The sequence below is a fragment of the Protomyctophum parallelum genome (assembly GCF_964188405.1).
Source record: "Protomyctophum parallelum genome assembly, chromosome: 7".
In the NCBI taxonomy this organism is placed as follows: Eukaryota; Metazoa; Chordata; class Actinopteri; order Myctophiformes; family Myctophidae; genus Protomyctophum; species Protomyctophum parallelum.
In genome coordinates, this window is record NC_139705.1 from 51236573 (window position 1) to 51263907 (window position 27335).

Genomic DNA, 27335 nt, shown 5'->3' on the forward strand with positions numbered 1-27335 from the left:
CTTATATACAGCTTGGAAGTCTGTATCAATGGGCCATTATTAATTATACGTGATTGTATATGAAGAATATAAAATGTGAGTTCAGCAATACAGGCCAGTGGGGGGGGGGGGGGGGGGAGGGAGTCTAGTTAGCATATTGTGTCCCTGTTTTATCTGTCACATGGTCTGAAGATCTCTCATGAGCGTTAAGTGTAAAAAAAAAAAAGCACACAGTCCATTTCCCCCCCCCGACCAACCGACCGACCGACCTGGAGAACTTCAAGCATTGCACCGTGGTTGGAACACCCCTAGAAGATGCCCATGAATTAGTAAGCTTGGAAGTGTCTTTTTTTCTTTCTTTATACATTTTAGCCAAGGGGCTAAACTTGTGTCCACCAGCATCGTCCCTGCAGAGATGTGGTAAATCTCCCCTCCCCCCGGCCCGAAGCCCTGGAACGTTCTAGAGGAACGTTCTAGAGCCCTGGAACGTTCTAGAAGCTCTGGAACGTTCTAGAAGCTCTGGAACGTTCTAGAAGCTCTGGAACGTTCTAGAAGCTCTGGAACGTTCTAGAAGCTCTGGAACGTTCTAGAAGCTCTGCCGTTCTAGAAGCTCTGGAACGTTCTAGAAGCTCTGGAACGTTCTAGAAGCTCTGGAACGTTCTAGAAGCTCTGCCGTTCCTTTTTAGTCCACCTCCTCCATGTTGCTGTAGGACGGGGAGCCGCACTCCCCCCCGGAGTGGGCGAAGAGGTCCGCGGGAACCTCTGGGGTCAGCGTGGGAGGGCCTTCGGGGTCCAGGTCTGTCCCATAGAGTGTCTGGCTAGAAGCCTGTAAAATAAATCAGCGTTACAATAATAATAATAATAATATATTATATAATAAAACTTTTATTTGTGTAGCACCTTTCATGACATGAAATGCAGCTCAAAGTGCTTTACAGAGCAATGGAGAAAAAAAAGGAAAAAGAAAAGCAAGGCATAAACATTAAAAAACAAGAGCAGTAATGCAATACAGTGAGGACATGAATAACACATAATACAAGATCAATTAAAGGGTGTAGAAGTGGGTCTTGAGCTGTGCTTTAAAGGACCACTTCACGGCCCAGGCCGTAGCGTAACGGTCTGGGCACCGGACTGGTAATCCAGTCGCAGTGTGCCTCGGGTTCGACTCCCGGACCCGACACGGCCTTTACTGCATGTCATCCCCCCATCTCTCTCCCGTTTCCTGTCAGCCTACTGTCTGTCCATTCAAAAATCAATAAAAGGCGTAAGCCGCAAAAAAATATCTTAAAAAAAAAAAAAAAGGACCACTTCACCACTTTTCAACCCATCTTCATATAATAGGTCCTCACTAATACTCATGAGAATGTTTTTCTACTCTGTCTGTGTCTCATAGGAGGGCTGTGGGCAGTTCAGAAACCAGTCTGTGTCTCATAGGAGGGCTGTGGGCAGTTCAGAAACCAGTCTGTGTCTCATAGGAGGGCTGTGGGCAGTTCAGAAACCAGTCTGTGTCTCATAGGAGGGCTGTGGGCAGTTCAGAAACCAGTCTGTGTCTCATAGGAGGGCTGTGGGCAATTCAGAAACCAGTCTGTGTCTCATAGGAGGGCTGTGGGCAGTTCAGAAACCAGTCTGTGTCTCATAGGAGGGCTGTGGGCAGTTCAGAAACCAGTCTGTGTCTCATAGGAGGGCTGTGGGCAGTTCAGAAACCAGTCTGTGTCTCATAGGAGGGCTGTGGGCAGTTCAGAAACCAGTCTGTGTCTCATAGGAGGGCTGTGGGCAGTTCAGAAACCAGTCTGTGTCTCATAGGAGGGCTGTGGGCAGTTCAGAAACCAGTCTGTGTCTCATAGGAGGGCTGTGGGCAGTTCAGAAACCGTAAATAAATGTAAATCTTGTTTAAAAAATAATCTGCCTAATGATGATGTCACTGGAAGACTGTTTCTAAACTGCCCACAGTCCTCCTATGAGACACAGACTGAGTAGAAAAACATCGTGCCATTTTATCGTGATTATTAGTGAGGACCAATTATATGAAGATGGGTTGAAAAGTGGTCCTTTAAAAATGTCTACAGAGGCTGCCTGTCGAAACTACAGTGGGAGCTTGTTCCATGCCGTCGGCCCGTAGAAGCAAAAAGCTGCTTCCCCGTATCTTTTAGTTGCCATTCTTTTTAGGCAAAGCGAGCAGGCCAGCATGAAGTGGAAGACCTTCGGGACATATTTAGGCAGGCAGTCATGTAGGTAGGAAGGTGCGATACCGTTGAGAGCTTTATACACAAGTACAATAAATTTAAAATAAATCCTAAAAACAACCGTAAGCCAGTGCAGTGATGCCTCTCCCACCCCAGCCTCTTTCCCTCCCCCTCAAGGGAGACAGAGAATATGCTCTCAGGAAAACAAAATGGGGGTTAAAGTTTGAAAAGGATCTTTCAGCATCCGATACCCAAGAGCTCCGTCGTGTTTAAATGACAATGAAACAAATGAGAACATTTAAGGACAGGGGTTTTATTTTCAAAAAGCAGTACAATGCTTTTGTATCCGTTAAAGAGACCAGCATTTGGATGGAGCTACTGTACCTACTGTACATGTGTGATTACAAGGAAGTGAATGCGCTTGGCCTTCTGGTTTTTTACATAAAGCACCTGGGGAGTGTCCTGAGGACAGTGTTGCCAACTCTCCAGTAACGGAAGGAGCTAGTGGCTCTTTGAAAAGTCTCTAGAAGTCGCTATAGGGGTGGGATGTGCACGCGCGACCTTTTTAGCGTCCTAGCGACTTTTGGGCGCCTCTAGCAACGGAAATATGGAGCCAGCCCAGAACACCATTTCCTTGCTCTGTGCACATAACCGAGCCGAGGAAGCCAGACGCGCCGAGCTGGCCCGAGCTCTTTAGTGTTGCCAACTTAGTGGATTTGAGGCTGAGAGAGGGAAAATGAAGAAAAATTAGGGTTTTTTATCTCTGGCGACTTGTCAATACGATTTGTCCCCAATTCACCAGAAAAAGTAGCTAGATTTCTCTCCAAAAGCTTTTCACTAATTCAGTCGCTAGGGGGGGGTCTGGAAAGAAGCTAAATATGGCGACATATCCGCTAAGTTGGCAACACTGCCTGAGGACAATACATAGGGAAGAGCCAGTTGAAAATACAGCTAAAAATGGATCTTCAATGATCCCTATAATACAACTCAAATCACGACAATCCAAATAAAAACAGACTGCTTAATGACTGGTAATGTTTAAATAGCCTTCATTTGCACAGTTTCTATAGCCTTTTCACGAAGCAGGCCCATTGGAGAGAGAAAACAGTATTCATCAAAACCATGAGAAAAATAATAATAATAATCAACTTTCTAAAATGTTTTTTTTTAACCTTCTCCTGATTTTTTATAACATGTTATACGGTCTGCTTTACACTCACGCAGATTAGTGCAAGACATGAAACACACAGTGAAACTAGATGAACTTGCGGTTGCATAATTTGAGTGAAGCCTATAGTAAAGTGCACTCAGTTAAGAAAGAAACAGCAAGTAGACTTGCCTCGATAGCAGAACGTAGTGAGATTTCCCTGAGACCCATTTTTAACACAAACGACTACATACAACAGAAACACCACAACACAACACCCAAAGGAAAAGCACCTTTTGAGAAATTCCTAATTCTGAAAAAGCTATATGTTTCTATGTCAGTCGTTTTTTCTAAAATAGCAGACCTACAAGCTCGTAGCCTGCCACTCGGTGGCACGCTACGAGCTTGTCATTACGACGGTATCAAGGCCCGCCAAAATACAGTTGATTTAGTCGACTAAAACTAGACTAACACTAAAACATTCCAGGTGACTAAAACTAAATGAAAACTATTCAAGAGAGACTAAAACTAAAATTAGCTGCCAAAAACAACACTGCGTCACATGTAGTGCAAATCTTTGAATATATATTCTTTCAGAGCGAATTTTCTTTTAACTAAAATCTTTGCTTCGGGGGGGGGGGGGGGGGGGGGTCCGTGGAACAACATATTTTCAGATGGGGGTGTCGGCCGCCAATTACATATAATCTTGGGGGTCCTTGACATGAAATTGTTTGAGAACGACTGACATAGAAACATAGGGTTTTTCAGAAAACCGTCAGGATTAATTAGAATCGTTCTAAGTGGGTTTCAGTGAAAGATGCCGTTCACTCCCAGAGAATCAGCTACAGTATGTTCAAAAGAATACTTAGATCTTTTAGGTGAAATGCCCATTTTAAAGTGAAACTGTTATTGTTTTTTTTTTACTGGCTGTAGCCGCTATATGCATACATCTCTACAACTTTCCATACAGTGCATTCGATCCCACTAAAATAACGATTATGTAAATTCATAGATAGAACAGCATCTCCTTCATTATTAATTAATTACCACGTCATTGCTTAATGACTCGGGCATGATCGGTTGTCGAGACACGATCTGCCTCATTGTGCAGGGAATTCAAAAGGACACAAATGGTACCTCGTTAGCATCCTGCAAAACGCTCCTTAAACGCTCATTAAAACCACCCACGGGCTATGGCTTGACATTTGACATTCTAGTGGTCACAATGTTGGAACATACATACATTACAACATGGTGACTCAGTTCAATAATAACACCAACAGTAGCACATCATCAAGTCATGAAAACATAAAGCTGGCGGCTCCTCAGCCTGCCCCCCTTTTTTTCTTTTTTGGAGGGGTCCCAGATATAAATGGCATTAAATGGGGGTCAGTATAGCCTATGCATGTCAAACTGGGCATCCTTTTCAAATGAGGTCTTGCCCTGAAAATGAAAAATTTCAGGGCAAGACCTCGACCTCGCACGTGCGGACTCGGCCCCCAGCCTGGTACGCTAGTCAAAATATGGCCCTTGACGAGGAAAATGTATTGGGGAACCCTGATATAGAGTAACCCGACGCTGCCAGATCCAAGAAGCTTGCTACACAAATTTGTTTCACAGCTTATTGGGATCTGCGGGATCTCGGAAGCAAATTCGATGACGGGGGCTGTTCCTTTTTTTTTCAAGATACTTGGTAGATGATTGGATGGGACCGTCTGTCTATCACCGTGTGGGCGTGCAAACACAACCAATCATGTTGACGTGTCTATATAGCTTCACATCCGGTTTCGCACATATCCCGCCGTTAGCTCACGCTGATTGGTTCGAACCACGGAGCGGTTCGGTGTCGTTAGCTCAACTCCCTGAGAGGTCCCAGATGGTTGCCGTGTTGGGGAACATGGTTACCCAATACCGCCCCCATCTGGCAGAGTCAGGTTAGATATAGAGCAGGGATGTCAAACTCAAATACACAGTGGGCCAAAATAAAGAAATTGGTACAAGTCGAGGGCCGGACTGTGTTTCACGGGCCATTTTTGTGTAGAGGGGTATAGCTGAAAGTTGACCACAAGTGATATACTTTCACTGCTGATCAATAGTGAAGAGAAGACGCATGCTTGCGCTTGCGGGCCCTCGATACGTGACAATGCACTCGCAGTGCATTGTGGGACTTGTAGTATTATGGTGGTCCGTGCAATATACCAAAGGGCAGGTTCTAATACTAATTAAATATCATCCTGCGGGCCAAAGATAATTCATTCACGGGCCTGATTTGGCCCCCGGGCCTTGAGTTTGACATATATGATATAGAGGGTATGCGACATGTGACATCATCGTACCCGGAAGTTATGAAGGAACGCCTACTTTCTGGCCTTGACAGACCGTAACATCCAAACAGAAAAAGTCTTACCTGATCGCATTAAACAACGTTAAACTCACTTCGAGACTTGATTTTCCACTGACTTCATTTCATGCTATGTGCAGCAAAGCCTCTATTCATTCATACGGCTGTCGGCTTTTAAAACAAACCCCTCCTCGATGTTTCCATCACAGTGGAAAGAGTAAAGCCTCTGCATCAGCAGCATGTGAGCGAGCCTTCCTTCATGGTTAAGTCAGTGTGCTATTATTGTTGTATGTCTACAAGGCTTCTACATTCTTACACTGCAAAACAAGGCTGTGTGCAAACAAAAACCATGCCCATTGTGGCATGATATTCCATTACTTTCTATATTAAAATTATTTTATAAGAGCCTGGATTGAAACTCATTGTGCAGGGAACTGTGGCCGTTTAAAATGTACTATATATATATATATATATATATATATATATATATATATATATATATATATACATATACCATAGTCGAGAAGGAAAAGAACAAAAAACTGATTTGTTTGACAGTAGAGACAATACAATTCATAAAAGCAATGAACGTAATAATAGTACTTAATATCCTACTTCGCTACAACAAGCTCTCTAGCTCTTGTACGGTACCCTATAATTAGTACTCAGGGTGACAAGACACGTCACGCGCAACATTTAAAGTTCAACCCGCCCGTTTTAGCGAACGCCATATTTCAATGTGTGAGATTATTATGCCAGGTGTATTATGACGGGTGTTTTTAAAAAGGCAGAGTAAGTGGAGGAGGACAGGCGAAGACAGCTGGAGCAGCGCCGCAGACAGTTCAAGCCTCTTTATTTAGGCGCCATGTACAAAACAAACGATTAACGCTTCGACGTACGCAGACTTCATCAGAGCCATTTGTTTGTTTTTTGTACTTGGCGCCTAAATAAAATAAAAAGGCTTGAAGTGTCCGCGCTGCTCCAGCTGTCTTCTCCTACCTCTGCTCTGGTGACGCACCGGGAATAGACGCGCCAGGCTAATAGCCAGGCTAATAGCCAGGCTAATAGCCGCGCCAGGCTAATAGCCAGGCTAATAGCCAGGCTAATAGCCGCGCCAGGCTTGTATTGAGGCGCGTCGCCAGATTCCCTTTGTTGGCCGAGTTAAGTCGAGTCGCAAATGCTCTATAACGATGTCTGAAAACTCTTATGAGTGGCGAACAGGAGCCCGACTCCGCTGAGAACGGCCCCTCAAGTCCCTCAGAGTAAATGTGACCGACGCTCTGCCGACAGACGGGTCAGACCCGGTGAGGAGCAGGGCCAGACCCGGTGGGTCAGACCCGGTGAGGAGCAGGGCCAGACCCGGTGGGTCAGACCCGGTGGGCTTTGTACAGCAGGTTGAGGAGCAGGGCCAGACCCGGTGGGTCAGACCCGGTGGGCTTTGTACAGCAGAGGGTACAGCAGGTTGAGGAGCAGGGCCAGCAGGGCCACCAGCGTCCCGAGAGCGAAATATCGCACGCAGTCGTCGTCAGGACCGTCCGCGGTCCTCGGCCTGCGGTGGTGGTGGTGGAGGTGGAGCCGCCTCGCCCCTCCCTCGGCCTCGCCGCCATGTTCCTCCTGCTCGCCTCGCCTCCCGGCCTGCTGCCGCCTCCGCGGCGGAGGCCCGGCGCCGAGGAACAGGCCCCGCCCCCGGGGGGGGCCTTCGCCTTCGGCCAGAAGACCCTCCTCTTCCTCTTCCTCCAGTTCCCGCCATATTAGTGAGGCCTGCGATTGGCGGAAACCTGTCGTCAGCTTCTGGGAACAAGGCGAGGTCTGAACACACTAGGATTACATTGACGGAGAGATACTGTACACAACGTTGGGCCTACTGTACTACGCCAGGGTGTCAATCATCGCTACGGTTACAGAGAGATACACAACGTTGGGCCTACTGTGCTACCCCAGGGTGTCAATCATCGCTACGGTTACAGAGAGATACACAACGTTGGGCCTACTGTACTACCCCAGGGTGGCAATCATCGCTACGGTTACAGAGAGATACACAACGTTGGGCCTACTGTACTACCCCAGGGTGTCAATCATCGCTACGGTTACAGAGAGATACACAACGTTGGGCCTACTGTACTACCCCAGGGTGTCAATCATCGCTACGGTTACAGAGAGATACACAACGTTGGGCCTACTGTACTACCCCCCAGGGTGTCAATCATCGCTACGGTTACAGAGAGATACACAACGTTGGGCCTACTGTGCTACCCCAGGGTGTCAATCATCGCTACGGTTACAGAGAGATACACAACGTTGGGCCTACTGTACTACCCCAGGGTGGCAATCATCGCTACGGTTACAGAGAGATACACAACGTTGGGCCTACTGTGCTACCCCAGGGTGTCAATCATCGCTTACGGTACACAGTATAACAAAATAAACGTCTTTCACAGCACCTTTTAGTCAGTGATATTATGGACCGCAGACTGCATGAAATCACAAGTGATCGGCAATAAAGGATTCCTCTGGTGTTTTAATCTGGCTGATTGTCAGCAGTATTTAGACGGACAAAGACATTGTGGAGGCGGTTCACATGATCACCTAAGTTAATGAATATAGATGGACACACATAAACCACATCGTACAATCACAGTACAGTGTGTGTGTGTGCGTGCGTGTGTGTCTGTGGGTGTGTGTGTGTGTCTGTGTGTGTGTGTGTGCGTGTCTGTCTGTCGTGTGTGTCTGTGGGTGTGTGTGTGTCTGTGTGTGTGTGTGTCTGTGTGTGTCTGTGGGTGGGTGTGTCTGTGTGTGTCTGTGGGTGTGTGTGTGTGTGTGTCTGTGTGTGTGTCTGTGTGTGTGTGTCTGTGGGTGGGTGTGTCTGTGTGTGTGTGTCTGTGTGCATCTGTGTGTGTGTGTCTGTGTGTGTGTCTGTGGGTGTGTGTGTGTGTGTCTGTGTGTGTGTGTCTGTGGGTGGGTGTGTCTGTGTGTGTGTGTGTCTGTGTGCGTCTGTGTGTGTGTGTCTGTGTGTGTGTCTGTGGGTGTGTGTGTGTGTGTGTGTGTGTGTGTGTCTGTGGGTGGGTGTGTCTGTGTGTGTGTGTGCGTCTGTGTGTGTGTGTCTGTGTGTGTGTCTGTGGGTGTGTGTGTGTGTGTGTCTGTGTGTGTGTCTGTGGGTGGGTGTGTCTGTCTGTCGTGTGTGTCTGTGTGTCTGTGGGTGGGTGTGTCTGTGTGTGTCTGTGGGTGTGTGTGTGTCTGTGTGTGTGTGTGTCTGTGTGTGTGTGTGTCTGTGTGTGTGTGTCTGTGTGTCTGTGGGTGGGTGTGTCTGTGTGTGTGTGTCTGTGTGTGTGTGTGTCTGTGTGTCTGTGGGTGTGTGTGTCTGTGTGTCTGTGGGTGTGTGTGTCTGTGTGTGGGTGTGTCTGTGTGTGTCTGTGTGTGTGTGTGTGTGTGTCTGTGGGTGGGTGTGTCTGTGTGTGTGTGTGTCTGTGGGTGGGTGTGTCTGTGTGTGTCTGTGTGTGTGTGTCTGTGTGTGTCTGTGTGTGTGTGTCTGTGTGTGTCTGTGGGTGGGTGTGTCTGTCATAATGTAACCCCAACACAGTAACAAGGTGCCGTTCAGAAGGAAAGGGTTTCACGAAGAAACAAAAGTAAAATGTAAGAAATAAATTAGAACAATATTAGAAACATAAATTAGAAGAAAAGTGAAAATAGACAATTTTTGGGTCACAGGCTAAAAAGTTTGGGAACCACATTCTTAATTTGTTTTGTTTCCTACATTTTGTGTTTAATTATTATAATTTCCAAACATTTTCACAAAAAACATTCCCAAAATGAATTCATACAAAGTCATTTCCCGAATAAATGAAAGAAAAATCAATGAAATTCCATAAATGAGAAAACAAAATGTAGTGAAAATAGCTGATCTACAAGCTCACAACACGGCGCAAAGCGATGTGCTGTGAGCTTGTAGATCTGCTATTTTCACTAAGTTGGGCCCTGGGTAGGGATGCACCGATTTGGAAATCCTTGGTCGATACCGATGTTTAACCCCTTTTGGTGTTTTAAACGTTATGTTATAATTTAGCTATTGAAAAATAGCAGACCTACAAGCTTGTAGGTCTGCTATTTTTGAAAAATCGTGAAAATATTTATTTCAGAAAACTGGAGGATTTAGAAGATTTTTTGTGAATTTTATGTGAATTACATGTATACCTTTTCAGTCGTGTATAATTTCTCTTTTGTGTTACCGGTAGAGATACTCCGATAATCGGCCAGTGATCGGCCGATATTCACTCTGATTGGTAATCTTTTACACCATTTAAGTGGTATAATATAAATGTCAATCAGATATATAGTATAACATCATTTAGCATTTTTGTGACAGGCCTAAAGATTCTCCCCTTCTTCCCCGACACACAGGAACAGTTTTGACGTTTTTGAAAACAAGATCAGTATCGGTATCGGACCTATCAGTATCGTCCCCGATCACGAGAAAAACAACCGGTGATCGCCATATCGGTCCCAAACCACCCCATCGGAGCATCCCTAGTCACGGCCTGTACAAAAGGTCTGGTGACGGTTCATTCATTCACCTGGCTGGCGGCGGCGCCGGCCGCCGTGGGCGACTCGGCGCCCAGCGGGCCCAGGAAGCGCCCAGGACGCTCCACGGGAGAGTTGCGGCGGCGGTAGAAGAGGACGTAGGCGTAGCGCGTCACCACCTGGCTCTCCTCCACCATGGTCACCGTGCTGTCGTCAAACAGGCGCCAGCCTATAGGGAGAGAGAGACATGGTCACCGTGCTGTCGTCAAACAGACGCCAGCCTATAGGGAGAGAGAGAGACATGGTCACCGTGCTGTCGTCAAACAGACGCCAGCCTATAGGGAGAGAGAGACATGGTCACCGTGCTGTCGTCAAACAGACGCCAGCCTATAGGGAGAGAGAGACATGGTCACCGTGCTGTCGTCAAACAGGCGCCAGCCTATAGGGGGAGAGAGAGACATGGTCACCGTGCTGTCGTCAAACAGACGCCAGCCTATAGGGAGAGAGAGACATGGTCACCGTGCTGTCGTCAAACAGGCGCCAGCCTATAGGGGGAGAGAGAGACATGGTCACCGTGCTGTCGTCAAACAGACGCCAGCCTATAGGGAGAGAGAGACATGGTCACCGTGCTGTCGTCAAACAGGCGCCAGCCTATAGGGAGAGAGAGACATGGTCACCGTGCTGTCGTCAAACAGACGCCAGCCTATAGGGGGAGAGAGAGACATGGTCACCGTGCTGTCGTCAAACAGACGCCAGCCTATAGGGAGAGAGACACATGGTCACCGTGCTGTCGTCAAACAGACGCCAGCCTATAGGGAGAGAGAGAGACATGGTCACCGTGCTGTCGTCAAACAGGCGCCAGCCTATAGGGGGAGAGAGAGACATGGTCACCGTGCTGTCGTCAAACAGACGCCAGCCTATAGGGAGAGAGAGAGACATGGTCACCGTGCTGTCGTCAAACAGACGCCAGCCTATAGGGAGAGAGAGACATGGTCACCGTGCTGTCGTCAAACAGACGCCAGCCTATAGGGAGAGAGAGACATGGTCACCGTGCTGTCGTCAAACAGACGCCAGCCTATAGGGAGAGAGAGAGACATGGTCACCGTGCTGTCGTCAAACAGACGCCAGCCTATAGGGAGAGAGAGACATGGTCACCGTGCTGTCGTCAAACAGACGCCAGCCTATAGGGGGAGAGAGACATGGTCACCGTGCTGTCGTCAAACAGACGCCAGACTATAGGGCAGGGGTACTCAACTGGCGGTTGAGTTAAGTTAATAAGGCCTAAAAAAAAAAAACTTTGGTTTCCGATTGGCTGTCATTTTTGGGCTGAGTAGGTAGGGAATTTATTTTATTTTATTTTTTCGTGGGAAGGATGGGTAGCAAGGAATTTATTTTATTTTATTTTACTTATTTATTTTTTCGTGGGAAGGATGGGTAGCAAGGATTTAAAAAGAAATCCTACGGCAATGATGGATAGGCTTCTACATATTTCATATTTTGGCTATGTGAAATAACTGTGGCAGTTTTAATGGTTAATACAACTTTACATTGTTTTCATTACACAGTGACATATACCTGGAGTAGAGGCAGCAGGTTTAGAAAATAGGGTTGCTGATATTTTCTGCTGCCCTGCGGTTGGCTTTTGGCTTTTTTTTTGTGGCATTTTAATGTGCGGTGGCAGTGGCACCACAACACACACGCAACAGAAACACAACAATATCGGCGTGTGTTATTCAATGTGTGTTTGTGTTTCCCATTGAACCGGGTCTGCATGTCACGTTAAAACATGTTCCCCTAAATATTTCTGTCGGAGGCAGCGCGGTTTAGTTGAGAGAGTTGCGACATCTCCGTTCACTGCTTATTCGTGGGGCTGCATGCGTCATTGATCAGTCCATTGTCGTCACTCTCTGTCTCTAAACGGCTCTAGTCTAGAGGCTGCGCTCCGCTCCCCGGTCAGAGCTGAGCAACATGGCGGCGCACAGCGCGCTGTGTTGACAGTGTTGTTACAAACGATAGTGGTTCTACAACTATTCCTACGTGGATTTAATTTTTTATAACGTAGGATGAGGTCGCGTGTCCCGATGGTCTCATCAAAGAGAATTTTAATGATCAAAGACCTTTTTGGTCTTGACTCGGTCGTATTCTGTTTTTTTTTTTTTTTTTTCACCAAATGCCAATAAAATAATATGAGTCGCGCATATTTAATAGAGTCGGTCGGCAACCGGAAACCAAAGTTTTTTTTTTAGGCCTAATATAAATAACATTAGATGGTACATTTCTCATGTGAAATTGCTGCAAAGGCCCCCAAAATGTCCCCCAAGGGCCTCCAAAATTCTGGGCGCGCGCAGTGTGGCCTGCCAGGGCGTATAACTCCCGGCCTGATTTGGAGTTCCACTCCGGGCCTGCACTCTGCACCCCATTATTGGTTGGGTGGAAGGGGATCTGATTTGTATAAGCTTGGCTTGACCATACTAAAGGGGCATAGAGCCCCGCTCTCCGAAGGACGGACCTCGGTCTTTAAAAAAAAAAAATTGTGGACCTTCATCATTTCTAGTTGAGGACCCCTGCTATAGGGAGAGAGAGACATGGTCACCGTGCTGTCGTCAAACAGGCGCCAGACTATAGGGAGAGAGAGAGAGTTAACACCCATTTAGACCTGACTACAAAAGGCCTTCTAAATCCTGACAGTTTTTCTGAAAAACCCTGTGTTTCCGTGTCAGTCAAAGGAACAAAATGCTGAGGGAGGGAGGCCAGACTCACCCACGTCAATGCGCTGCCTGTTCTAAATGCTGGAGGGAGGGAGGGAGGCCAGACTCACCCCCGTCGCTGCGCTGCCTGTTCTAAATGCTGGAGGGAGGGAGGCCAGACTCACCCTCGTCGCTCCGCTGCCTGTTCTAAATGCTGGAGGGAGGGAGGCCAGACTCACCCTCGTCGCTGCGCTGCCTGTTCTAAATGCTGACGGAGGGAGGCCAGACTCACCCTCGTCAATGCGCTGCCTGTTCTAAATGCTGGAGGGAGGGAGGCCAGACTCACCCTCGTCAATGCGCTGCCTGTTCTAAATGCTGGACGGAGGGAGGGAGGCCAGACTCACCCTCGTCGCTGCGCTGGCTGTTCTAAATGCTGGAGGGAGGGAGGCCAGACTCACCCTCGTCAATGCGCTGGCTGTTCTAAATGCTGGAGGGAGGGAGGGAGGCCAGACTCACCCTCGTCAATGCGCTGCCTGTTCTAAATGCTGGACGGAGGGAGGCCAGACTCACCCTCGTCAATGCGCTGCCTGTTCTAAATGCTGACAGAGGGAGGCCAGACTCACCCTCGTCAATGCGCTGGCTGTTCTAAATGCTGGAGGGAGGGAGGGAGGCCAGACTCACCCCCGTCAATGCGCTGCCTGTTCTAAATGCTGGAGGGAGAGAGGCCAGACTCACCCTCGTCAATGCGCTGCCTGTTCTAAATGCTGGAGGGAGGGAGGCCAGACTCACCCTCGTCAATGCGCTGCCTGTTCTAAATGCTGAGGGAGGGAGGCCAGACTCACCCACGTCAATGCGCTGCCTGTTCTAAATGCTGGACGGAGGGAGGCCAGACTCACCCTCGTCGCTGCGCTGCCTGTTCTAAATGCTGAGGGAGGGAGGCCAGACTCACCCTCGTCAATGCGCTGCCTGTTCTAAATGCTGGACGGAGGGAGGCCAGACTCACCCTCGTCGCTGCGCTGCCTGTTCTAAATGCTGGAGGGAGGGAGGCCAGACTCACCCTCGTCGCTGCGCTGCCTGTTCTAAATGCTGAGGGAGGGAGGCCAGACTCACCCTCGTCAATGCGCTGCCTGTTCTAAATGCTGAGGGAGGGAGGCCAGACTCACCCTCGTCAATGCGCTGCCTGTTCTAAATGCTGGAGGGAGGGAGGCCAGACTCACCCTCGTCAATGCGCTGCCTGTTCTAAATGCTGGAGGGAGGGAGGCCAGACTCACCCTCGTCGCTCCGCTGCCTGTTCTAAATGCTGGAGGGAGGGAGGCCAGACTCACCCTCGTCAATGCGCTGCCTGTTCTAAATGCTGGACGGAGGGAGGCCAGACTCACCCTCGTCAATGCGCTGCCTGTTCTAAATGCTGAGGGAGGGAGGCCAGACTCACCCACGTCAATGCGCTGCCTGTTCTAAATGCTGGACGGAGGGAGGCCAGACTCACCCTCGTCGCTGCGCTGCCTGTTCTAAATGCTGAGGGAGGGAGGCCAGACTCACCCTCGTCGCTGCGCTGCCTGTTCTAAATGCTGGAGGGAGGGAGGCCAGACTCACCCTCGTCAATGCGCTGCCTGTTCTAAATGCTGAGGGAGGGAGGCCAGACTCACCCACGTCAATGCGCTGCCTGTTCTAAATGCTGACAGAGGGAGGCCAGACTCACCCTCGTCGCTGCGCTGCCTGTTCTAAATGCTGGAGGGAGGGAGGCCAGACTCACCCTCGTCAATGCGCTGCCTGTTCTAAATGCTGACAGAGGGAGGCCAGACTCACCCTCGTCAATGCGCTGCCTGTTCTAAATGCTGAGGGAGGGAGGCCAGACTCACCCACGTCGCTGCGCTGCCTGTTCTAAATGCTGACGGAGGGAGGCCAGACTCACCCTCGTCGCTGCGCTGGCTGTTCTAAATGCTGAGGGAGGGAGGCCAGACTCACCCACGTCAATGCGCTGCCTGTTCTAAATGCTGAGGGAGGGAGGGAGGCCAGACTCACCCTCGTCAATGCGCTGCCTGTTCTAAATGCTGGACGGAGGGAGGCCAGACTCACCCACGTCGCTGCGCTGGCTGTTCTTGTCGCTGGGCGTGCGAGCGTAGGCCGTGTAGTGGCCCCCGATCATGCCCCCGTAGTGGTTGATGACGGCGTACAGGTCGTAGATGGGCGGGTGCTGCAGCTCGTCCTTCTGGCCGATGCAGAACTTGCTCAGGTCCAGGTTCCTGGAAGAGGTACAGAGAGAGAGAGATAACCGTTATGCTCAGGTCCAGGTTCCTGGAAGAGGCATAGAGAGAGAGAGAGATAACCGTTATGCTCAGGTCCAGGTTCCTGGAAGAGGCATAGAGAGAGAGAGATAACCGTTATGCTCAGGTCCAGGTTCCTGGAAGAGGCATAGAGAGAGAGAGAGATAACCGTTATGCTCAGGTCCAGGTTCCTGGAAGAGGCATAGAGAGAGAGAGATAACCGTTATGCTCAGGTCCAGGTTCCTGGAAGAGGTACAGAGAGAGAGAGAGATAACCGTTATCGATCAGGTCCAGGTTCCTGGAAGAGGTATAGAGAGAGAGATAACCGTTATCGAGTCCATCTGTAGAGCGTCGCAGTCCCCCCTTTCATGACGACGCCAGGCCCAGGAAATTAGTCCTGTGACGAACAGTCAAAAAGTGCTTTAGTTTTCGAGATACCCCTACCGGAGTTAGGACCAAACACAACATAGTTTTTCCTCATCTCTAAGGTCTCCCAGACATGAAATGGATTCTTGTATAAAAATATTTTACTGCAAAAGTTGTGAAATTGATATATAAAGTTATACAGCTCAAACTAAAAATAAAGCCTGTCCGTCTGGGGGTTGAGGCACTTAAAGTCATGTAGATTCACAATGGAAGCTCTGAGAGGTTCAAAACATGGCATACTTGAAGCCAGAACATACCTCTACATTCTAGAAAAGACTGAATGTCAATATCTGAATGTCAATATGAGATAGTCATTTGAACACATACCTACAGTAGGCGGAATTGTACATCTATGTAGATGTCTTCTCTACTTTGTAGTGACTCTGGAATGGATTGTCATAGCAACACATATGCTTGTAGGAAAGGTGAGGTTCTACTGAATCCAGCAATACCAATTGTGTAAATATAGCTTGCATAATCGTGGAGTTATGCCACAAAACATATATGGTGTCCCAAACGGGGGGAAATAAAACTAATGAAATCTACAGTATCACATTATTTTTATTTTTACTTCACTTATCAAGGGTGGGAAAACATAAAAGAATAACTTGAGTAGAAGTCCCTAAAATGTATGAAATGTCTCAAACTTGAGAAATTCTGAACAAATAGATGCCGCTTCAACAATAGTACAGATAAACATGCAAGCCTACAGTGGAACTACTAACTATTATGTTGCAGCACATGACCTGGATGTTCCCTCATCAAGCTCAAATCTCAATATTATCCTCATAAATATAAATAATCAAGTTATTAATTTCTGTTATTTGAGTTATTTGGTTACAGTCAATTTATACTACAGTATTTGGCTCCACCTATGTGCATCTTATGTGATCTTATGTGTGAAGTGTATCAGAAATCGGGGCCGATCATGCCATTTTTAAATGATCAGATCGGGAGCACAAAAATGTGATTGGGACATCCCTAGTATCAATATGATATCCATATCATGATATTAGACTGGATATCGGAAGCTCTGAGAGGTTCAAAACTTGGCATACTTGAAGCCAGGACATACTTCTACATTCTAGAAAAGACAGTAAAGACTGTCTTCTTTACTTTGTAGTGACTCTGAAATGGATTGTCAAAGCAACACATATGAGGGCTTGTAGGAAAGGTGTAGTTCTACTGAATTGAACTGTAGCTTGCATACTCGTGGAGTTATGCCACTAACGTATATGGTGTGCCAAACGGGGAGAAATAAAACAGTCCCAACTCCTAATGAAATCTACAGTATCACACAGATTAGATTAGTTTTGGCTTCACTTATCAAGGGTGGAAAAATAATAACAAATTCACTTGAGTATAAGTCCCTACATTATAATGTGTCAAACTTGAGAAATGAGAATGTGTGGTAAAAATGTATGCCGCTTCAACAATAGTACAGAGAAATATGCAAGCCTACAGTGGAACTACAGTGGAACTATTATTATGTTGCAGCACATGACCTGGATGTTCCCTCATCAAGCTCAAATCTCAATATTATCCTCATAACAGCAAGTTATTCATTTCTGTAGTTATTTGGTTACAGCCATTTGGTTACAGTCAAGATATACTACAGTATTTGGCTCCACCTGCATCTTAATGCCTACAGTATGTGGCTTTCTTCATAAAATGACAGGTAAAATCATTTCACATATTTTGGAATGTGAAAAGATGAGATGAACCTTGTCAAATCAAGTAGCTATTTAGCTGACTGGAGTGGAGAGTGACCTAGCATTTAGTTCTCTTTAGTGTAACAGAGCCTACTGCCTGTCCAGTAGTCTACTCTACACTGACAATTAGTATCACTTGTAATACGGTTACTGCACATACTATAGCCTAATAATAGTGCACAACATAGATACTGTACAAATTCTGAAGTGTATCTTTAAAGTTTTACCAAAATGGAATATTGGATCCAAATCTTTGTATCATCTTTGCTAAACAGTTAGAAAAAGGCACGAAACAAGACCCATAATGTATAAAGCCCATGGCAGAAGACCTTCAACACTAACTGTTGTTCAACAGAGAGATGGTGTTCATAAAACCCTGGCAAACCCAAATTCAATATACTCTCCTCATCATATACTGTATCATGTTGAGAAAACTACTCCAGTAAGACCAGAGTGAGAGCATGCAGTCTCGTCATGAAGACTGAATAGGGTACAACATTGTTGAATAGGATACAACACTGTTTAACATTCATTTGTGGGAAGGCCAGCACAATTGATTGATTGATTGATGGATTTAATAGTTTATTAGACATAAATGTAAAATCAGCAACAGAGTACAGTCATACAATCAGTCCAAAAGGGAGCACAAAAAAGTCCTTGCGGTCTTGTTGCAATCAGTTCATAGACAAAACCAGGACTACTGGTCAGAGTACCAGAGACGGGCCTTCACATGCAGCATCAGAAAGATTGATGAAGTTGTACATCGGCTGCTCTCGTACCCAGATCTCTTTGCATATGACGACAAATATCATAAATAATACCTAAAACACTACATCTCTAAACGAAATATAGCAGCTATAAAACAAAGAATTAGAACAGCAGACCAGTATCTATGTCAAAGCTTTTATTAATCTTACTGAATTAGTTTTTCTTTAAATAAATGAAAGTGATGACAAGTCATCACTTTCAATAAATAAGAGTTATGACATACTGAAGACACTGGTCCATGGTTTTCTTCATCGATATATCTGCAGGTCTATGTAGTAGTTCTGGATTTTTTTGGATATTTGCATCTTCTCTCATTGTGCCCATTTCCCATGGGCACACTTTTAGAGCATGCAACATCAGACTTTCCATGTTCTACAAATTGTAATGCTGTATGTTTCCAGGGTTTGTATTTAGACAATATCATCTTCTTCCTCAGATTCAGTGTCTTCAGTATGTCATCATAACAGTCAAGGAGTTTATATACCGTAAATGGAAATTGGTGCATTTACAGTATATAGAGCTTTTATCCAAAGCACTTTACATAGATTGTGCATTACATTCACAGATTCAGTCACACACCCCCCGACCTGCACATCGGGATCAATTAGGGGTTCAGAGTCTAACTCTGGGGGAGCCCTGGATGGAACTGAGAATATGGTATGATATAGTACTACCGGTATATTGTTAGTTCACACTGAAATTTGTCTTGCGAACCTCACGGTTCTCCATCCAGCCGCTCTATTGGCCACTCTATCCCTGAGGCACTGCCGCCCCGGCATATTACCAGTATTATTGTATATTTGTCATCATACACAAAGAGATCTGGGTACGAGAGGAGCAGATGATGTACAACTTCATCAACCTTTCTGATGCTGCATGAAGGACCATAAGTCTCTGGTACACATACCAGTACCAGCCATAATGGCTGTCAGATGTTCTGGTCTTGTACTGGCCTTCACACAAATGAAACATATCTTTGTATGTTAAACAATGTTGTATCAACCCTATTCAGTCTTCTTGATGAGACTGGTGCAGGCATGCTCTCACTCAACATTTGCAACTTGCTCATTACTGCAACATATTGTCTGTATATAGAGCCACGGTTTTATGATCATCATCTCTCTGCTGAGCAACATTTAGTAAGAGTTGAAGGTCTTCTGCCTTGGGCTTTTCAACATTATGGATAGGGATGTCCAGATCACACGTTTTTGCTCCCGATCTGATTCCGATCATTTTAATTTTGAGTATCTGCCGATACTGATTTTTCCCCATCTGAAAATTATATTTTTATGCAACTCCTATGCAATATTGAGATTTGAGCTTGATGAGGGAGCATCCAGGTCATGTGCTGCAACATAATAATAGTTAGTAGTTCCACTGTAGGCTTCCATATTTCTCTGTACTATTGTTGAAGCGGCATCTATTTGTTCACAATTTATTTCTCAAGTTTGAGACATTTCATACATTTTAGGGACTTCTACTCAAGTTATTTTTTTATGTTTTCCCACCCTTGATAAGTGAAGTAAAAATAAAAATAATGTGATACTGTAGATTTCATTAGTTTCATTTCCCCTCATTTGGGACACCATATATGTTTTGTGGCATAACTCCACGATTATGCAAGCTATATTTACACAATTGGTATTGCTGGATTCAGTAGAACCTCACCTTTCCTACAAGCCCTCATATGTGTTGCTATGACAATCCATTCCAGAGTCACTACAAAGTAGAGAAGACATCTACATAGATGTACAATTCCGCCTACTGTAGGTATGTGTTCAAATGACTATATCTCATATTGACATTCAGATATTGACATTCAGTCTTTTCTAGAATGTAGAGGTATGTTCTGGCTTCAAGTATGCCATGTTTTGAACCTCTCAGAGCTTCCATTGTGAATCTACATGACTTTAAGTGCCTCAACCCCCAGACGGACAGGCTTTATTTTTAGTTTGAGGTGTATAACTTTAAATAACAATTTCACCACTTTTGCAGTAAAATATTTTTATACAAGAATCCATTTCATGTATGGGAGACCTTAGAGATGAGGAAAAACTATGTTGTGTTTGGTCCTAACTCCGGTAGGGGTATGCCGACTTCTGGGGGCCATTGTCGCAGTACTAAATAATTCCCAATGCCTTTTTTACTATAGACATTTCAAAAGGTATTTATTTAAATTGTGATTCTTCAAATGTCATCTATAGAAACATAGTAGTTTTTTTTTAATTATTATTTAGAATATACTGTACATGGGCGACTGGCGACCCGGGTGTCACATGCCTCCAATTTTTTTTTTTTTTCATAATGTACATACTGTACAGAACCCCAAGAGAGGTTCCCATCCAGAAGGGTTAGAACACCAAAAGGGTTAATGTGGTTAATATCAGAATACTGATATAGTATCGATTTCATTAAGTAATTACGTCAGTCTATATTTATAGCTGAATGACTAGTTTCAAAAATGTATTTGCATTTTAGTTCATAAAGTTAACATAAGTATACCTAAAATGCATTTGAAATTAAATAAAAAATATTATTTTCAGGATTTCAATTAAAATATACTGTAGCAAAAAGATAGCAGATCTACAAGCTCAAAATGCGTCGCTCTGCGACGCTATTGATCCATCTTCTGAGTTGCCCACCCCTGATTTAGAAGACATTTGTAGAATGCTACATGCACGAGCGTGCGTGGGTGCGTGGGTGTGTGCGTGGGTGCGTGCGTGCCTGGGTGTGTGCGTGGGTGCGTGCGTGCCTGGGTGTGTGCGTGGGTGCGTGCGGTACCTGACGGGGAAGTCCACCATGTCGTTGATCTTGTCTCTCCAGATGAAGCTCCTGAAGGAGAAGCGTTTGAGCTGGATGATCAGAACGTTGGGCAGACGCCACAGGAGCAGCTGCTTGGAGGCCTCACGGTGCTGCTGGCACTTTGGACAGTACCTTTAGGGCCATGGAGAACACACACAGCACACACACACCGCAAATTAGACACAAGCTCATTAACCCATTCTGACCTGAGATCAGATTCAAACGAGGTTTCCACTGGACACACACTGGTCTGATGATGAACCCATTCTGACCTGAGATCAGATTCTAAAAATGTCAGTCGTTCTGCTATTTTTCAATAGCTAAAGCATGACATGATGCCAACACCAAAAGGGGTTCCCGCACAGAATGGGTTAAGACCAACTAAACCTTAGATTAGGTTGGGGATGTGGGGAAACATTGTGCAAATGCAGTCAGTCAAAATGCTTGCCTGTGCTGCAATTTGTCTCGAAAAACCTTGGAGAGCACCATAGATTTAAAGTGAAGACACACAGTGCGCATGTGCAAAAACCCGTCTAGGATCGCTGAAGGAAATAAATATATATATTTAATTGCGGCGATCTATCAGATCCTTTACCATGCTATACTTCCTACACCATCCTAAACCTGCACTAGATGTGCCCGGACCTCTGTTTATCCCATTCTGACCTGAGATCAGATTCATACGAGGTTTTCCACTGTACACACACTGGTCTGATTAACCCATTCTGACCTGAGATCAGATTCTAAAAATGTCAGTCGTTCTTCGATTTTTACTAAAATAGCAGACCTACAAGCTCGTATCGCGCCACTCGGTGGCGCGATATGAGCTTGTAGATCTGCTATTTTTAAATAGCTAAAGCATAACATGATGCCGACACCAAAATGGGTGCCCGGTCAGAATGGGTTATGCTATGGTGTCTCATGTCTGTTGTTGTCCTGTATTGTTTGTATGTTTTAAACCACTACTCTTGCTGTAAACCTAAATGCCCTTCTGGGAAACTAGTAAAGACCTTGATGCCTCCTCTCAGGGGCCACATACAGTAATACATCAGGTCCTTTACCATGCCTCCTCTCAGGGGCCACATACAGTAATACATCAGGTCCTTTACCATGCCTCCTCTCAGGGGCCACATACAGTAATACATCAGGTCCTTTACCATGCCTCCTCTCAGGGGCCACATACAGTAATACATCAGGTCCTTTACCATGCCTCCTCTCGGGGGCCACATACAGTAATACATCAGGTCCTTTACCATGCCTCCTCTCGGGGGCCACATACAGTAATACATCAGGTCCTTTACCATGCCTCCTCTCAGGGGCCACATACAGTAATACATCAGGTCCTTTACCATGCCTCCTCTCAGGGGCCACATACAGTAATACATCAGGTCCTTTACCATGCCTCCTCTCAGGGGCCACATACAGTAATACATCAGGTCCTTTACCATGCCTCCTCTCAGGGGCCAACACCTCGGGCCTGGTGACGAGGTTGAGGCACTGCTCCAGGGTGAAGTGGTGAACCTTACCATGCCTCCTCGGGGGCCAACACCTCTGGCCTGGTGAAGAGGTTGAGGCACTGCTCCAGGGTGAAGTGTTGAACCTACCATGCCTCCTCGGGGGCCAGGACCTCGGGCCTGGTGACGAGGTTGAGGCACTGCTCCAGGGTGAAGTGGTGAACCTTACCATGCCTCCTCGGGGGCCAACACCTCTGGCCTGGTGAAGAGGTTGAGGCACTGCTCCAGGGTGAAGTGGTGAACCTACCATGCCTCCTCGGGGGCCAGGACCTCGGGCCGGGTGAAGAGGTTGAGGCACTGCTCCAGGGTGAAGTGGTGAACCTTACCATGCCTCCTCGGGGGCCAGGACCTCGGGCCGGGTGAAGAGGTTGAGGCACTGCTCCAGGGTGAAGTGCCCGGCGCGGGCCGTCTCGCTCAGAGAGCCCTGGTCCTCGTCAGAGTCCAGCTCCTTGGAGCGCACCAGGACGTACTCCTTGAGCCGCTCGTTGTTCTTCCACACCAGCTCCAGGGTGGCGTCCTCCGACAGCTCGGCCAGCAGCACGTCCTCTGAGAGGGGGGAGGGAGGGGAGGGGAGGACAGCGGGGCGTGGTGCAAGGTTATTATATAGTACGGTAACTGAAAAAAAAGGCAACAGCCAACATGTTTTGACCATTAACCCATTCTGACCTGAGATCAGATTCATACAAGGTTTCCGCCGGACACACACTGGTCTGATTAACCCATTCTGACCTGAGATCAGATTAAAACAATGTCAGTCGTTCTTCGATTTTTCAAAAAATAGCAGACCTACAAGCTCGTATCGCGCCACTCGGTGGCGCGATATGAGCTTGTAGATCTGCTATTTTTAAATAGCTTAAAGCATAACATGATGCTGACACCAAAATGGGTGCCCGGTCAGAATGGGTTAACCCATTTTGACCTGAGATCAGATTCTATAAATGTTCTTCTACATCCTGATAGTTTTCTGAAAAAGCCATGTTTCTGTGTCAGTCGTTCTTCGATTTTTTCCAAAAATAGCAGACCTACAAGCTTGTAGATCTGCTATTTTTCAATAGCTAAAGCATAACATAATGCTGACACCAAAAGGGGTTCCTGCCACAAAATGGGTTAACTGGTCTTCATCAGGGCGAGAATGAATTTTCAAAAAAAAAAAAAAAAAAAAAAAACTAACTGAAATGATAGACAATTACCGGTAATTTGTAAACTTAATCTGTGACTGAATATTCTTTTTTTTTTTTTTTATATATATCTTTTCTTTTAAACAATACTTTGGCTCTTTTCAATCCTGCATCTGACTTATTTATTTATCTGTCAACTAAAACTAGCAAACCAGTTCTAAAAACTAAATAAAACTAACGAAAAAGTCAAAACTAAATTATAATGAAAAATCCAAAACTATTATAACCTTGGCGTGGTGAACGGACAGTGTGCTTTTTTTTTTACTTAATATGTACAAATATTTACAGATACAATTCACAGATGCTTTTGATGTACAACCATCAAACGGCCAGCATGGTTAGATTATCTTTAAATGACAGAATCCATGTACTATAAACTATTGACTTTTCAAAAAAAGGTATTTTGTACTTCAATCAAACTAACCCAGGAAGTGCACAAATGGACCTGTACATTTTCAGAAGGCTAATGAAGAACTTCACAGGGTACACGTATAATAAAAAAAAATGAATCGCCAGTGAGGTGGACTGAAGGTTATAATAGTTAACTAAAACTAACTAAAACTAAACTATAATGAAAAAAACTAAACTATTATAACCTGGACTCTGCCCTTTTTTCTACCTTTCTCTTCCACTTTCTGTTCCTTGCTGTTGGAGTCCAGCACGGAGATGTAGAACTGACAGGCGTGACCAGAGGCTGCCTCGCTGGGTTGCTGGTACCCCGTCACTGCAGCTGGGGAGGAGCAGACAGAGGGGTGAGAAATAATCAACTGAAAACGCTATCGTTACTGCTGCCCAATTAGTTACATTTTCGCTAGAAACAGACTGTATCAATTGAAATACCAGTCGTAAACGATACAGAGACACTAGGGATGCACCGATCCGATACTCGTATCGGAGATCGGCGCCGATCCAGGCTAAAATTCTAGATCGGGTATCGGATCGGTGGCCGATCCATTATCCGATCCGATCCGATAATTATGTGTAATTACAGTATGAAAACAACTCTACCTCCTCTGTGACACAGCAGTGTAGTATTGACAGTATAACATGTGGAATGCAGCCAGGCTAGCCTGCGCACACATTAACCTGGTCTAATTGTTGCACAGTTATTTAATAAATAATTCAGTGCATTTATATCTGTGTTTGTTACATTTTATTTTACAAAGTTGGGAAAGTAATGTTTAAGTCAAGCCTTGATGTTGCCTTACACAAAATAATGTTTCCAGACTCCACACATTTTTTACGTTTCTTTGTGGGGGGTATCGGATCGGTACTCTGTATCGGCAGATACTGGACCCCCATGTATCGAAATCGGTATCGAATGCCAAAAAGCCGGATCGGTGCATCCCTAAGAGACACCTCCCCGGCAATATTGCAGAGAGTTTATTTTTTCTTTCGGGACCACAATTCTTATACGAGACGATTTGAAGAGGACGCACTGTTATTCTCCATAGAGAAATGACTTCCGAAAAAACCAGGGGATAAGAAGCGAGTGACGTCAGGACTTTGGTGCTCTGTGGTACAGAAACGAGGCAGTGTTGAGGCCAGCGGGGCATTTGGTGGTTTTCTCCTGTACCTTCTGGACGCACCGCCTTCTCACAGGACGTCTCCTTCTCGGCCAGGGGGTCCTGGGCGGAGGAGGAGGAGGGGGTCGACGACGCGGGAGGAGGCTCTGAAAACCCTGAATCCGTGGTCTTGGTGGTGGTGAGAGAGGTCTGGGAGGAGGAGGAGGAGGAGGTGGAGGAGGGTTCTGGAGGGAGGGCAGACTCAGCCACCAGAGACGGGCCCTCCGGGTCTGAGCCCTCCGCTCCCACAGCAGAGCTGGTACCGCCTACGGCCTCCTTGTCCCCCACCGGCCCCAGGGTCTGGTCTCCTGGCCCCAGGCTCTCGTCCCCCCCTGGCCCCAGGGTCTCGTCCCCCCTTGGCCCCAGGGTCTCGTCCCCCTCTGGCCCCAGGCCCTCGGGGGCACTCAGGTCCGCCCGGCACTGCGACGTCTCCGGGGAGGACCTGCCCGACTGGAAAGGAGGCTGGAACACGTTGACTGAAAACCTACGGAGAGGCAGAAATGACGTGGATGAAGTCACATTGACTAGTGCCAAGCTATTCTGACGCACACACACACACACACACACACACGCTGGACTGGCATGGCCTAAAACATTCTTATTCACAAGAAAGACTAATAATATATTAGTGATAATATATTAGCAGTGATGTAAATAGGTTTTCAATGTAATGAGTCAAGGGATGCAGGGGTGGTCTTTTAGAAGTTAGTCCCACTTCAACAACGTCATATTTTGCCTTTTTTTTTTTTTTTTTTTTTACAAATTGCGGCATTTAACTCCCATTTCATATGGTTATATTAATGTAGAAAAGAAAACAGTACAGTAGTGCATCCTGTAGACGCAGAGGTCTTTGTTTTGTTTAGGGATGCAAAATGCACCCTTTTTTAATCTGTGTATTAGACTGAAAACCTACGGAGAGACAGTGATGACATGGAAGACGTCACATCGACTGTGCCAACACACACACACACACACACTTATATGAATTAATAACTAATAATTAATTATTATAACTGATAACATATTAGTGGTATACCGTACCTGGAGTAACCCTCCAGCAGCTGGGTGAGGCGGGCGTACGTGAGGCGGGACTCGGGCACGCTGACCAGGAAGGGCAGCCCCACGTGCTCCGAGTTGGGTCGACACAGGCCCTTATGGAGCGGCCAGTGGTTCCTCTGACACACTCTGAGGAGGACATTAACCCGTTTAGGCCCCACGTTGAAATTTAACCCATTCTGACCTGAGATCAGATTCATACGAGGTTTCCGCCGGACACACACTGGTCCTGATGAACCCATTCTGACCTGAGATCAGATTCTAAAAATGTCAGTCGCTCTTCGATTTTTCAAAAATAGCAGACCTACAAGCTCGTATCGCGACACTCGGTGGCGCGATATGAGCTTGTAGATCTGCTCTTTTTCAATAGCTAAAGCATAACATGATGCCAACATCAAAATGTGTGCCCGGTCAGAATGGGTTAAATCCTGTCTTCTAAATGCTGAGAGTTTTCTGAAATATTTCTGTATCAGCGGTGCTCAATATTTCATGTCAAGGACCCCAACAATGATATGTATTTGGCCGCCGACCCCCCATCTGAAAATATGTTGTTCCAGGAACCCCTCCTCCCAGAAGCCAAGATTTGAGTTACAAAACATTCGTTCTGAAAGAACATGTATTCAAAGATGTGTGCCGCATTTTCACGATTTTTTACAAAAAGTGGCAGACATACAAGCTTGTAGATCTGCAATTCTTTTAAATAGCTAAAGCAATAACATGCTTAAAGGAGAATTCCATGCTAGAATGCTTTCTTATCTTTCTTACCTTTCTTTGTAGTTGTTACGTCCCCACCAAAGAGGTCCAGGTGTTTTTTTGTGCAAAAACTCCTTATTGGCTATTTTCCCTACCATAAGCCCTCAATGAATTGCATTGCATTGAATGGGAATTGAATGGGGCTATGGGGTGTTATGCTAGTTCGCTTATTTCCATCGAAAGAAGTAGTAAAGTGTGCGGCTTGGGATATTATTTACATTATGAAGAGAGGAAATATACAAAGAAATTATAATTTTGAGCGATGGAAATAAGCAAATTAGCATAACACCCCATAGCCCCATTCAATTCCCATTCAATTCAATGCAATTCATTTAGGGCTTATAGTAGGGGAAATAGCCAATAAGGAGCTTTTTTTTTTTTTTTTTTTTTTTTCTTTTTTTTATTTTTTTATTTTAGATTTTTTTTTTTTGCGGCTTACGCCTTT

The 27335-nt window shown here is 46.0% G+C and overlaps 1 protein-coding gene across 4 annotated transcripts in view; it reads right to left on the reverse strand.

Moving 5' to 3' along the window:
* The window catches only part of usp19 (ubiquitin specific peptidase 19), an 83466-nt gene that overhangs the window by 12 nt on the left and 56119 nt on the right, over nucleotides 1-27335 (reverse strand). Inside the window, exons 21-28 of one of the 4 annotated variants that reach the window (XM_083768266.1) lie at nucleotides 26123-26266; nucleotides 25093-25565; nucleotides 24136-24246; nucleotides 22665-22884; nucleotides 20804-20956; nucleotides 14929-15095; nucleotides 10219-10394; nucleotides 1-805 (exon numbers count right to left, since the gene is read on the reverse strand). The exon at nucleotides 1-805 is cut by the window's left edge and continues 12 nt beyond it. In XM_083768266.1, coding sequence (XP_083624392.1) covers nucleotides 662-805; nucleotides 10219-10394; nucleotides 14929-15095; nucleotides 20804-20956; nucleotides 22665-22884; nucleotides 24136-24246; nucleotides 25093-25565; nucleotides 26123-26266 — 1588 coding nt within the window. In that variant the 3' untranslated portion in view covers nucleotides 1-661. Of the gene's footprint in view, nucleotides 806-6151; nucleotides 7460-10218; nucleotides 10395-14928; nucleotides 15096-20803; nucleotides 20957-22664; nucleotides 22885-24135; nucleotides 24247-25092; nucleotides 25566-26122; nucleotides 26267-27335 lie in introns of those variants that run through there. The other 3 variants (XM_083768263.1, XM_083768265.1, XM_083768264.1) reach the window with 3 other exon arrangements.